This window comes from Pristis pectinata, chromosome 10 (assembly GCF_009764475.1).
Source record: "Pristis pectinata isolate sPriPec2 chromosome 10, sPriPec2.1.pri, whole genome shotgun sequence".
NCBI lineage: Eukaryota > Metazoa > Chordata > Chondrichthyes > Rhinopristiformes > Pristidae > Pristis > Pristis pectinata.
In genome coordinates, this window is record NC_067414.1 from 50,968,887 (window position 1) to 50,981,731 (window position 12,845).

The following is a 12,845-nucleotide window of genomic DNA, read 5'->3' on the forward strand; positions in this document are numbered from 1 at the left end:
GTACTGAAACATACAAGATTCTGAGGAGAATTGTCAGTATGGCTACTGAAAGGAAGTTTCCCTAGTGGAGAGATCTAGAAATAATGGACCTAGTTTCAGAATAAGGTTAATAGCCCATTTAAGATTGAGGAGAAGAGGAATTTCTTCTCTCAGAGGATCATGACTCTTCGGAATTCTCACCCCAAGAGAGCTGTAGAGGCATTGAATATATTCAAGACAGAGTTTGAGCCATACAGGAAGAAAACAGGACCTCAGCTCACCATCAAACACTAAACTAATTCTACACCAACCCCAGATTATTTGCCTCACTTTTTGATCAACATCCCCCCTACCCTCCCCCCAGATTCTACCACAGACCTGCACACTAAGGAAAATTTACAGCAGCCAATTAACCTACCAAGCCACATCTTTGGGATGTGGGATGAAACCCACAGTCACAGGGAAAATGTGAAAATTTCGCACAGACAGCACTGGCGATCAGGACCGAACACCAGTCACTGAGGCAGCAGCTTTACGAACTGCTCTACTGTGCCACTCTGAAAGAGAAAGCAAGGAAGTGGTGGTGAGACCAAGATTTGATCAGCCATGATTTTGTTGAATAGTGAAGCAGATGCAAGGGGCTGATTAGCTTACTCCTGCTCCTGCTTACTCTTTTGTCCCAATGGCCTTCTCATCCCAAGGAGTTTGCAGTTAATAGATCTTGCCCCAGTTTCCACCTGTTCTAAAAGCATTCTGAGATAGCAAAGCGGTATCCATACCGAGAACTAACTGATGTCCCAGTGAGAATTGACTTTCAACTGCAGTAAGGCTAAGTTGTTACAAGGTGTCGAGCTGCGGTGTAGTTTAGTTTTTACATTTACATTATAAGCTACTGTGACTGATTCTAGATGACTCATTGATCCTCAGGGAAATGTTGCTAGACAGGATTGCTTTGGTTTCCAAGCAGTGTTTTATCTTTAATTGATAAGAAATCACGTGTCACGTCACATGCAAAAAAAATTAAAATGGCCATCCTGGTCTTGATACAAAGAAATCCCTCTATACATTATTTCATTGAGAGATTTGGACCCTTTTATGATAGTAATAAAGGGTGAGCTTCCCTGTATGAATTGGTGTGTGTAGATGGAAAAATAATCAGCACGTCCACTGGATCTAAGCAACAGGATTTGTGCCATAAAAGTAATTTCAAATCCCTAAAGAGGAGCCAGGAAACAGCAGCTGGGGGAGAAAAGAATGCTTATTGCATTCAATAACTGACAACCAACTAAAAGATCCTGATGTTCTGTTGTTAAGGATTTAACTTTGGCACCCTTAGGTTTCCAGAGAGTGCTGATCTATGTGGTCCTTATCCGTGATGACCTATTTTAGAAATTAACAGCAAGCACTGAATGGAACAGACCATTCATTAAAAACAGTACCAGGAACTGTTGGAATGAATCCATCTATCTTAACATTTAAGGTGGTGAATAGATGCTGGTTAAGCAGACAGCTTTATCTTTATCACTGTGTAATTCCTTTGCTAAAACTTCCCTTTAAACCAACAAAGCCTAATTGTTGTTGAATAAACACACACATATACAGAGTTTAATTTTTATTTGGCAAGGAGTATTTGAAGACTGAAGGATGTTTACATCATTTCCTTCAGATAAAATATTCAGACATTCCTATGCCAGCTAGTGTCATCAGGAGCAGAGGGCTGAGACAAGTAGAGCCACTGCCTTACAGCACTAGAGACTCAGATTCAATCTTGACTTTGGGTGCTGTCTGTGTAGAGTTTGCACGTTCTCCCCATGACTATGTATGTTTCCTCTGGATGCTGGGGTTTCCTCCCACATCCCAAACGCGTGCAAGTTGGTAGTTTAGTTGTCCACTGTAAATTGTCCCTAATGTGTAGGTGCATATTAGAATCTATGGGGAAGCTTATGAGAATTTGGGGAGAATAAAAACATAAGATTATTGTAGGATTAGTGTAAATGGGCGGTTGGTGTTTGGTGCAGATTCAGTGGGCCGAAAGGCCTTTTTTCTTGCTGTAACTCTCTATGACCCTATGAGCAAGCACTGATGGCTGTCTCTAAAAAGATATTGTTTGTGGTAAATCAGAAGCTATCGACACTGTATTTCATGCTCTTAATCTTGTGTGTGTTGAGGGTGTTGAAGACAGCATTAATTGCCCTTCCCTAATTGCCCTTATGAGGTGGGGGGAGGAGAGGGGTTGTCCCTGAACAACTGGTTTTTTTGTGATAAGGGCATTCCCACTATAAAATTCGAAAGGATGTTCCAAGATTTTGACAATGTTAGTGAAGGTTCAGCAATGCATTTCCAAATCAGGATGGCACGTGACTTGGAGTAGAACATGGTGCTCCCCCCATGTGCCTGCTGCTTTTGTCCTTCAATGCAGCAGCGGTCATGACCTTCAGAGATGTTGTAATAAGTCTTGCACTCAATACACACAGCAACCGGCGTGGAAGAGGAGACAAATGTTTAAGATGGTGGAAGGATGCTGGTCCAGTGGACAGCTTTATATTGAATATACACTGCAATTTTCTGTTGCTAAACTCCCTTTTAGCCAATAAAGCCTAAATTGCTGATAAGTAAACACACGTCATTCTGAGTTTAATTCTTATTTGGCAAGGGGGATTTAAAAACTGGAGAGTGTTTACTACTTTTATCTCTGAAGTAAATTATAAGTGTTTTAAAATTGCTACCCTTAGCAGGGCACAGTCCCCTGTTTCCTCCAGGGAACTGCATTATAAAACTTGGATTACATGGAATTCACACCCTATTCAAATCTCGCAGGGGGGGAGATTTCAAGCACGGGGAGGGGGGATGTTCTACTACTGTAAATAAGACGCGGAATATCGGAGGAACCAATGAGTGCTCATCCGAGATGCATAAGTACAGGGGAACGAAGAGTGAGAGAGACAGAAAGCTCATAGCTCCGTTGTGCGTCACATTCCTGGGTAGGGAAAGATCACGTGGCTGACAGAAGTCCTAGTTTTCTTTGGTGTCTGACACTTCCAGTCTGAAGCTTTGGGTTTCAGCAAGACCTGATCCAGGAACCCAGAGGAGAGCACATTCCGCAGGAAAGTAACTGTCTCATCAGCTAAGTAGCAAACAGCAGTCATCAGAAAAAGAAAGTTAAATAACAATAATGTATTTTTTCTTTAAGGAGTTCACCATTTGAAAACAATTTATGAGTTAATTTCGTAATTATCAGCTTTTAGATTTGCTCAGCTTGAAGACCTGAAATTATATGAAGTCAACTTTTTCCCCTCTCCTGAGCAGCTGGGGAGCTGAGTGCGGGAGTGTGAGCGCCGCCTGACATTTCATTCGATTTGCTCCCCTCGGCAGGGGTCGGGCACACTTGCATCCTTTGTGAATCCGATCCGAGAATTCTGACAGCTCTCCCCCGCCCGGGAATCGTTGCCGAGTCCTCAAATGACCAAGGAGAGGAGCCAAGGCGAAGGGGTTCAGAAATGTGTCAAGACATGAAACCCGCCAGTTAAAGCAACGAGAAAGGCGGAAATGTATCAACAGTCAACCTGAGAAGCAGAAAGTTCAAACAATAGTGAAGATGGTGACTGGGCAGCTCGATTCTGGTGAAAAAGATTATTGGTAGCAATAGGGTTGCGCTCGGTGACCGGATTCCTGTTCCAGTTGCGATAGGATTTTGTACTCTTCCCGTTCTTTCTTTCAGGTGAGAGTTTTGCGTTTCTAATGAAGTCTCTATATAAATCTAAAACCTCTCCTCGGTATTTCTTTATTTCTCTGCCAGGGAGACAGCCTATTTAGCGTCCTCTACTTAACTGCGTGAGCATACTGCCATCGGATGTCTTACGGGGTGTAAGTGTTGTCATTTCAGGACTGTGTGAATTTCATGGCATTTTACAGAATAAATGTGCAAGTGGGTTCATCGAGACTATAAATTGAAAGGCTATCGAACTGTTACTGCAAAGACAAACCGCATTAATACTTGTTGCAAATGTACATAACTACGACTGACTTAAAGGGACGATAGATGAATTGAGACTTTGCAGCCCCGATCTGAATAGCGGTACAAAAAAAGAATTTGGAGATTTGAGATTGCGCCTGAATAGTAAACCAGGCTAGTTCTCCCAGATTCTTTAGCTGACGGCTAAAATAGGACGGCGTTACACTAAGGACCAATATATTTTCATCAAATTCGATAATTTCCTTAAAGGGACAGGATTAAAATTTCCTTAAAGGACAGGGTGTTGATGAAAATGTGGGCACAGTTGGAGTGGTCGGAACTGAGTCTGAGACATTGTCTCAATCCTGATGTTGTCTGTGTCACTAGAAAGGTGCATTGGTTATCGACTAACGTTTAAGACAAAGGGATCCTTTTTCCCGTAGTTGATCTTTGACCTGGGGTCCTTTTCTAGGTTATAGATCAATATTCCTCTTGCATTAGAACGTGAAAAGAACTAGGTTGATGGAAAGCACGGAAATGTTGGGAAATAAGTCAAACGGGGTTCAGTTCGCGTTTATCTTTAATTGGTTCAATCCAAATACAATAGAACCCCGTAACAGTTTAGGATGAGAGGCTGTGTTGCTATATTATGCAATATGAAAGATTGCCCACAAATGACAGCTCGGGCATTAGCGGAGATTAATACTCAGTCAATGTCGCAGGGCAGTGGTATGTTCGAACAATGGTTTACGTATCAATGCTACGGCTATGAAGCCTAATCTCCAAGCTATTTTTCACACCCACAACCATTACTTGAAAGGGACACCAAGGATAAAAATAAGTAATATAGTCTCTTCCAGTTTATCCCATTTCAATCAGTCCTATAACCACGTGGAATTTCTCATTCCTGTTTAATGCTGTTCTGGAGTTTCAAACATTCTCATTCCTGGGGAGAAACATCCAGCTAATGCCTGTCTCAATGGGCACTGTTAACTTCATTCCTTTGTCAGTCTATCAATGCACATGTTGTTAAAGGTAAATATGTCAAGATAGATTCCCTCCCAGTGTCATTAGCAATATTTTCACTGGAGGCAGAACTGATGCCTTTACCTCTCTACCATTATCCAGCTGATTGGGATTGCCATCCTCAGTTGCTCTCCTACCTATTCAGTCATAGCCAGAGTACCTCCTGGAATGACTTCACTTTCCACCCCCTGACATTATCTCTAGAATTACTGAGTAGTTATCATTGGCTATTTCCTTTTCTTCCTCACATATATGCTGTCTTTCAAAGACATCATCTGGAGGTATGACATCAGGTTCTACATGTATCGATGACACACTACTCAAATTCATTGGTACCACTTGATCTCTCCAGTAGCTTGGATGGTGAGCCCCGATTTCTTCCAATTGGACATTGTGAAGATCAATACTATCATCTTCAGCCATATCAATAAACTTCATACTCTAGATTTCCCTGCACTGATACTGTTCCAGACTGTGTGAACCAGACTATTGGCTTCTAGACCACCAATGTCTCAGATTTAAACTCTCATTCTTTTTATCCCCCCCCCCCCCAAGATACTTCTGGAGCAGTGTCTTCACTAAATCGCCGCCTTTTCAAGATTTTCAAATTTTTTTTGTTTAGTCACCTTCTTGATCTTCATTAGCTTTTGAAAATGTTTTCACAGTAACCCCCTGGGAAGTACCTTTTGATTTGTGTTAAAGGCAAGCTTTTAAGTCAGTGTTATTATAAATATTGCTGTATATTAGTAGCAAGGATTTATCAAATAGCACAGTGAAAAGGATGTGAACTTAAATTCCCAAGACAAAGGGCTAAGAAATATTATGACAAGCTCACCTCAAACTCACTCAAAATCCTCTGGCAAAATATTTAGATATCTTACAAAAATGGCCTTTGTGGGACACACACTTCACAAAAGAGGAGCTAGCATAATGCTTTACAGTGCCAGGGACCTGGGTTCAAATCCTGCCACTGTCTGTAAGGAGTTTGTACGTTCTCCCCGTGTCTGCGTGGGTTTCCTCCAGGTGCTCCAGTTTCCTCCCACATTCCAAAGATGTACAGGTTAGGAAGTCGTGGGCATGCTATGTTGGCACCGGAAGCGTGGCGACACTTGTGGGCTGCCCCCAGAACACAATGCAAAAAGATGTATTTCACTGTTTCAATGTACATGTGACTAATAAAGATATCTTAACTCTTCAAAGTGTAATCTCATGCCCTGGGTTAGTCTCAATATATTTGGTCTTCAAGACTGTGAATGTTTATAATCTGGTTTGAAGATTTCTTCTTCTGTAGAAGGTTGAAATGCAACAGTGCTGGTGATAGGTTCAGACACCATGTTTGCAGAAGGGTTTACCCATGACCTTTAGTCTTTGCAAAACTTTACACTAGAACTGCTCCATTGCTGAGCATTAAGATGTAAAATGGGGTAAGAATACAAATTAATTAACTGCAACCACATATAGAAGTACTAGAAAATGTTGGATGGGTAGATTAAGCTGTAGCAATAAAATAAAAGTGCAAAAACTTATTTGTTAAACAATGAATTTGCCTGGTGTGCTCTACAGTATTTGTAGCAACTCTGAAGGAGATCTACATTAATTCATAGACATATTATTAACAATTCTAGATAGTGTATAATGTTTAGAAAGAGGAGGAGATTTAATTCAAAGGTGGGCATGAAATGGAGTTAAACATTCCCTGTTAATATTCTCTCAAAGGGCTGGCCATTCAGGAGTGAGGTGAAGAAATTTATTCACCCAGAGAGAAGAGAATCTTTGGAAATTTTCTACCCAAAAAGGCTATGGAGGCCCAGTCACCGAGTATATTCAAGACTGACAAAAACAATAAGAATATCAAGGGATAAGGGCTAGTGCAGAAAAGTGGCACTGAGGTAAAAGATCAGTCATGAATGACAGAATAAGTGGTGGGTGGGGGGGGGGTGAATAACCTATTCCTGCTTCAGTGGCATGTACTTAATTGAATCATTACATTAATCAATTTTTTAAACTGTTTCCTGATGGGCTATGACATTTTTAATATGGACTAGTGCATACAAACTTTGAATTGTCAAATTGGAGTCTATGGGTAATATTCATGCTTTGTTTCTTCTCAAAAAACTGGTTCTATATACAGCGCAAATATTAAAAAGTACTCACTCCACATATTCCCATGGCATCTATATTCTTATAGTCTGAGACTTCTATTTCTAGCGCAAGATGTCCCTTTCTTCCTTTCACACAAAAATGCAGTATATGGACTTTAAACAATGTCATCTACAATCCTACTTCAGTCAGGTAACTCAAGCTTATTGTAGTTTTCTTTTCCAGTGTTCTGCTCCTAGTGGCCCACGAGTTAACATGTTTATTTGGCCAGACATTACAATTAAAGAAAATAATCAGCATCCAACAAAATAGACAGTACTGAGAGAGCTTATTTAAAATCTTCCCTTCACTCAACTTCTACTTATTATTGTGGCCATTATTAAAACAACATGTTGGATTGATAATTTCAACAGTGGCAGTGTATGATTTGAGAGAAGAGCAAACTAATATTTACACAAGTTTGAAGTGAAGTACTTGCTCACATTTTTAGCATTTTATTTCCAATCATATTCCTAGGTAGAAATACTCAGAGGAAGACGGGGAATGAAAGCTGAATATTTCCAATAGTTAAAGGGTCATAGGTACTGCACTAAATTCAAGAGATTTGAAGACAGAAAAATAGATTCTTTACACAGTTTTGTGGAAATTAGTTTTGGACAGTTGTCTGAGGCAGGAACATGTCAACATTGAAGATTAAATTAAAACAAAAGCGAAGGACTAGATATACAAGAACAAAAAAATGCAGGGCTTTAGAATGCTCTGATGAAGTGCTGACATTGGTTTATTGGGTGAACTAGTTTCCTTCCATGCTATATCAATTCTATTATTCTAAGACATTGGATAGAAGGAATATGAGAACAGGGTAGATAAATGTGATTAAAACTATTTGCTCTCGTGAAGGATATCTACTGAATGTATTGATTTGACAAGCCTCAGGAAGGTCCCTGCTTTTGCATTCATCGTGTCTATTTCTATTATTCTCCGATTATAAAATAAAGACTGGTAAACTATCAACAAACAACCGATACACATCTATTAAATTGAAAATTCCCCATGTAACATTTGCTAGTATTTGTATACTATGCATTTTATTTCCATTGTGACATTCAGTCAAAACTTGCAAAACTTCTCATCCTTAAAGCTCCTGGAAAGAAAAGCATTCCAACTCACTTTGGATGTATCTGAAACAAGTTTCTGGGAATGATGATCTACTATCACTCATTCATTAATAAGTTAATGATTGATTTAACTAATAAACGCCCAACAAATCTAACATATTTTAAAAGCATCTTTTCACCCTTCCCATCCCATTTCCTGGTATAACCCACATTTTCGCCCATGAATGTGGCATGATAAATAATCGACCACTTGGCCTCCAAAAACTCTGCTGCATAATCAAACAACAGAGCATTGGAATGGTCGATAATGATGATTGTGCAGCAGTTTCCCATCTCCTTCTGTGGGAAGTGGTCTTACTTCCATGTGTATATATCCCTCTGTCTTGGTGGGGGGGCAAGGGTGGTAAATAAGCAAGAGGCAACTTTTCCTTTGCTTGCTATGTAGCACTATTATTGCGAGGAGGCACTTCTCTTGAGATTCTTAATGTAATAAACACATTTTAAATATTTACAATTGCATTAGAAGTACTTAAAAGGAAAAAAAATAAACACAAATGATGTCAGCATTCACTGCAACCAGCTTGATCCTATCTTTGAATCATGGGCAGAGATTTAAGTAATGCCTATTTAAGGGTACAATTTTTTTTATTGCTGTCTCGATTGTGGCCTTAATAAACTTTAATTATTTTATCAAAATTTCAAGAAGAACTTAGCGGAGGTGGGATTTGTTTTATTGCCAATGTTCATGTTTTTGATAGTTGTAAATATGAAGTTGCACAAATCGTGTGTAATAAATTGATCATCCTTTTTTTTTTAAAAAGTCTTGTTCAATTTGCCTCCTCAAAGAGTACCATTTGAGCTATTGTTTGGAATTGCTGCTTGTAGCCATTAACAAAATTCAGCTGTCATTCTGAAATTGTCCTATTCTTGACATTCAAGGAAGAAGACAGTGCTATGATAGCAACAGGGGGTGTAATAACGGGGCTGGCAGCCCTGAAGAGACAGGACTCTGCTAGATCACAGCATCCTCATCTTCCTCCTGCATCCTCTGCTCCAGAGAAAAGGAGAGTCAAACGTAAGCCCAAGGCTGATGTTGTTGTTGTAAGAGGCAAAATCAGACTCTATTCCCCCTCAGGATTTTTCCTTTTCCTTGGAATTTTAATTTTGATGGTTGGGATCGCAATGGCAGTTCTTGGTTATTGGCCACAGGAGGTAGATAAGAAACATCCTGTAGCTTCCAAATCTGGAATGCCAGATAATGGGTCTCATGTAATATCAGACCATGCTGGAGTATTAGTGGAATTTTTTGAACAGCATTTACACTCTGACAAAATGAAAATGATTGGCCCTTTCACCATGGGGATAGGGATATTCATATTTATTTGTGCTAATGCCATACTACATGAAAATAGGGACAAGGAAACAAAAGTGATACATATGCAAGATATTTATTCTACTGTCATTGATATCCATAGCCAAAGAATTAAAGAGCAAAGACATATGAATGGGGCTTGGATTGGCCACTCTGGGGATTCTGATATCAAATGTTATGACAACCAATGTACTGCTAAACTGGCTGCAAATGTATTGCTGTCATTTTCTGGATCGTCTAATGATAGAATCACTGCAACAAAATGGAACTCTAATGAAGAAGAGGATGGACTACCCAAGGAAATTAATACACTTTTACACCCCAAAACCTCAACAGCATCAGGGTCCATCCATAGGCTACAGACTGAAACTCAGAGAGAGAAAAGTAGCAATTCTAAAAAGTGTGAGACTAAATCTATCGTTTCATCATCTATCAATGCTTTCACACTCCCTGTTATTAAACTTAATAACTGTGTAATTGATGAACCCGAACTTGACAATATCACAGAGGATTCTGAACTCAGTAAAGGTAGGGTGAAACACTCATCTATGGCTTCCTTAACAGTACCATCAACTGATACCAGTGACTCCTACAAACCACCTAATCCACGTCTGTTAAGAAGCAACACTACTGCAACAGGTGGAAACCCACCCAGTTCACCTTCTGAGACATCCATGGGAATATTTCTGTCACCAGGCCTTCCCAAGAAAGAGTTTGGATCAAACACTTCCCTTCACATTTTGTCCTGTCACTCAAAGTCCTTGGACTTGGAGAGAGGCCCCTTAACACTTGCAGTTCAAACAGAGCAAAGAAAGCATCCAAGTTGGCCAAGGCTTGATCGTAGTAACAACAAGGGTTATGTGAAACTGGAAAATAAAGAGGATCCTATGGACACACTGCCTGTACCACAGACCTCTGAAAAAGGTGGCTATACAAATAAAGAGAAGTTGCTAATGATCTCAAGATCTCATAATAACCTAAGTTTTGAAAACAATGAGTTTTTAGATAATAAGTTAAGACATGGAGCTTCAGAAACAAGGTTTTGAAGGAGTACTGCTTTCTACCATGTGTTTATATTTTAAGGCACTTTTAAGAAGTGTATTTGTGAGAAGTGCATGTCTATTTTGAAGAGAGCTTATTTTCAGTACAAATAAGGAATATTTGTAGATTGTGATCTGAACTGGCATCTTAAGTTCAATGTTTTTTCCCATGCTGGTCAGGAGCATTGTTGACATATTTCACGCTGTGTCTGTCAGTTCTGCATTAACCAGCTGCTCAGGTATTGACTGAGTTCAAATCTTAGTCTAGCCTGACAGTAACACCAGAACAACATTTACCTTTAGTTTATCCTCAATCCATGATGGATAGGCAGAACTTATCTTTGAAGTGCAAGTGTATTAAATCTACAACAAGAAAGTATTATTCTAATTAAGGTGTATGAACATTGATTGAATGATAAATTGAGATGCAGGTATTTGTATTTCCAGTACAGAATTTGAGCCTGTACATTGACCAGATTTTGCTATAACTCCATATTAATGTCCGTTATATACACTTTGCTATTTTTAAAACAAAAATAAAATGTGCATATGATACAAATTTTCTATGTTTTTATTTTATCAATAATTGATCATTTGGACATGGTAAAAATTATTGCAGTAAAATTGCCAGCAGGACCTGAACCTGCTGAGAATGAAAAGTTAGGAGTTGTGAAGGTTGCCTGCTGCTTCCATTTCCACAAAGTCCACAAGTTTCCTAACCACCTGCCCTGCAGTGTCCTCTCATTTATACAAAAATGAGCAGTTTTACTCTGTTCCTGGCATAATGAAGGAGCCATTGGTTTTCTTGCTGCGCTACCCAATACAAAGTACAGCTGCTTAAAATAACCCCGAACATCCATTTATTTTTCCTCTCATTCCATTGCCTTTAATCTGTGCCCAATGCTGTATCAATAACGGAACAAAATGTGATTTGTTAAAGAAGGTATCACTCATGCCAGACCGCTTGTATCTTCAACTGCATTTACAGATCCAGGCAGAGTTATTTTAACAATGATGGAGAAGACCAACCTCCATAAACTTGTGTTGATCAGGGTGTCAGTTGCAATTGTTCACAACACTCTTGAAGATAGGGTAAACCTTGCCTTCTCCAAACATCCCTGCTAGTTTCAAGAATATCTACATTGTTTGTTGCCAGGAGATGTGTCAACTGAGTGACTGAGGCACTGTATGGAAGAGTCACCACTTTCATCTCCAGTGCCATAGTGTCAAATTTCCCAAATTACAATGGGTTTTCTGATGTCAACAAGGTAATTTGTTTAATTAGTTGCTTCCTGTCATCTGGGATCACCATTTACTCCAATTGCCGACTCTCCCATTACTATCTCAAGCGGACTACGCATGGCTGCATCATAGAACAGTACAGCACAGAACAGAACAGGCCCTTCGGCACACAATGTTGTGCCGACATAGTTAATCCCTCCTTCCTGCAGAATGCCTATATCCCTCCATTTTTCTCTCATTCATGTGCCCATCCAAGCCCCTCTTAAAAGCAGCTTTTAAGATAAGATATCTTTACTGGTCACACGTACATCGAAACACACAGTGAAATACATCCACAAGTGTCGCCAGGATTCCGATGCCAACATAGCATGCCCACAACTTCCTAACCTGTACATCTTTGGAATGTGAGAGGAAACCGGAGAACCCGGAGGAAACCCACGCAGACAAGGGGAGAACATACAAACTCCTTACAGACAGTGGCAGGAATTGAACCTGAGTCGCTGGCACTGTAATAGCATTACACTAATACCCCTTTAATGACTAAAAATCCAAAATTAAAATACTACAGATGTTGGAAATCTAAAACAAAAACAGAATGCCATATCTGTGGAAAAAGAATTAGCATTTCAGGTCAATAACTTTTCATTGATGTTAATTCATTTTTGCTCTCCACAGTTGCTGGCAGACTCAAGTATTTCTGTTTTTATTCCCTTTGTGGATTAAATCATTGTGCCATTGCTGGGAGGACCAAAGGATGCAGTAAAATATTCACATGTTCAGGGTCACCCCCCCAGGTTGTTCTAATAATAGGATTAAAAGTGCATCAGAATGTCAGCTGTGAAGTGGAATTTCAAACAGAACATGATTTGTAATATGTTTGGTGGTTTTGTGTGGTCTGAGAATAGAGAGAAGACATGATGAGAGCATTCTGCAAATCATCAGTATTGTAAACGGAAAAGCTTCAGTGTTTCCACACCAGTGTTTATGCTGGACCTTAGCTTTATGTATACTTTCAT

The 12,845-nt window shown here is 39.6% G+C and overlaps 1 protein-coding gene across 1 annotated transcript; it reads left to right on the forward strand.

Annotated features, from left to right (window-relative positions):
- Nucleotides 1-3,059: 3,059 nt before the first annotated feature.
- Nucleotides 3,060-11,064, forward strand: tmem200a (transmembrane protein 200A). The gene is made up of 2 exons (XM_052024992.1): nt 3,060-3,697; nt 9,115-11,064. Exon 2 carries the CDS (start codon nt 9,130-9,132, stop codon nt 10,591-10,593), a length of 1,464 nt encoding a protein of 487 aa, XP_051880952.1. The 5' UTR covers nt 3,060-3,697; nt 9,115-9,129; the 3' UTR covers nt 10,594-11,064.
- Nucleotides 11,065-12,845: the final 1,781 nt, after the last annotated feature.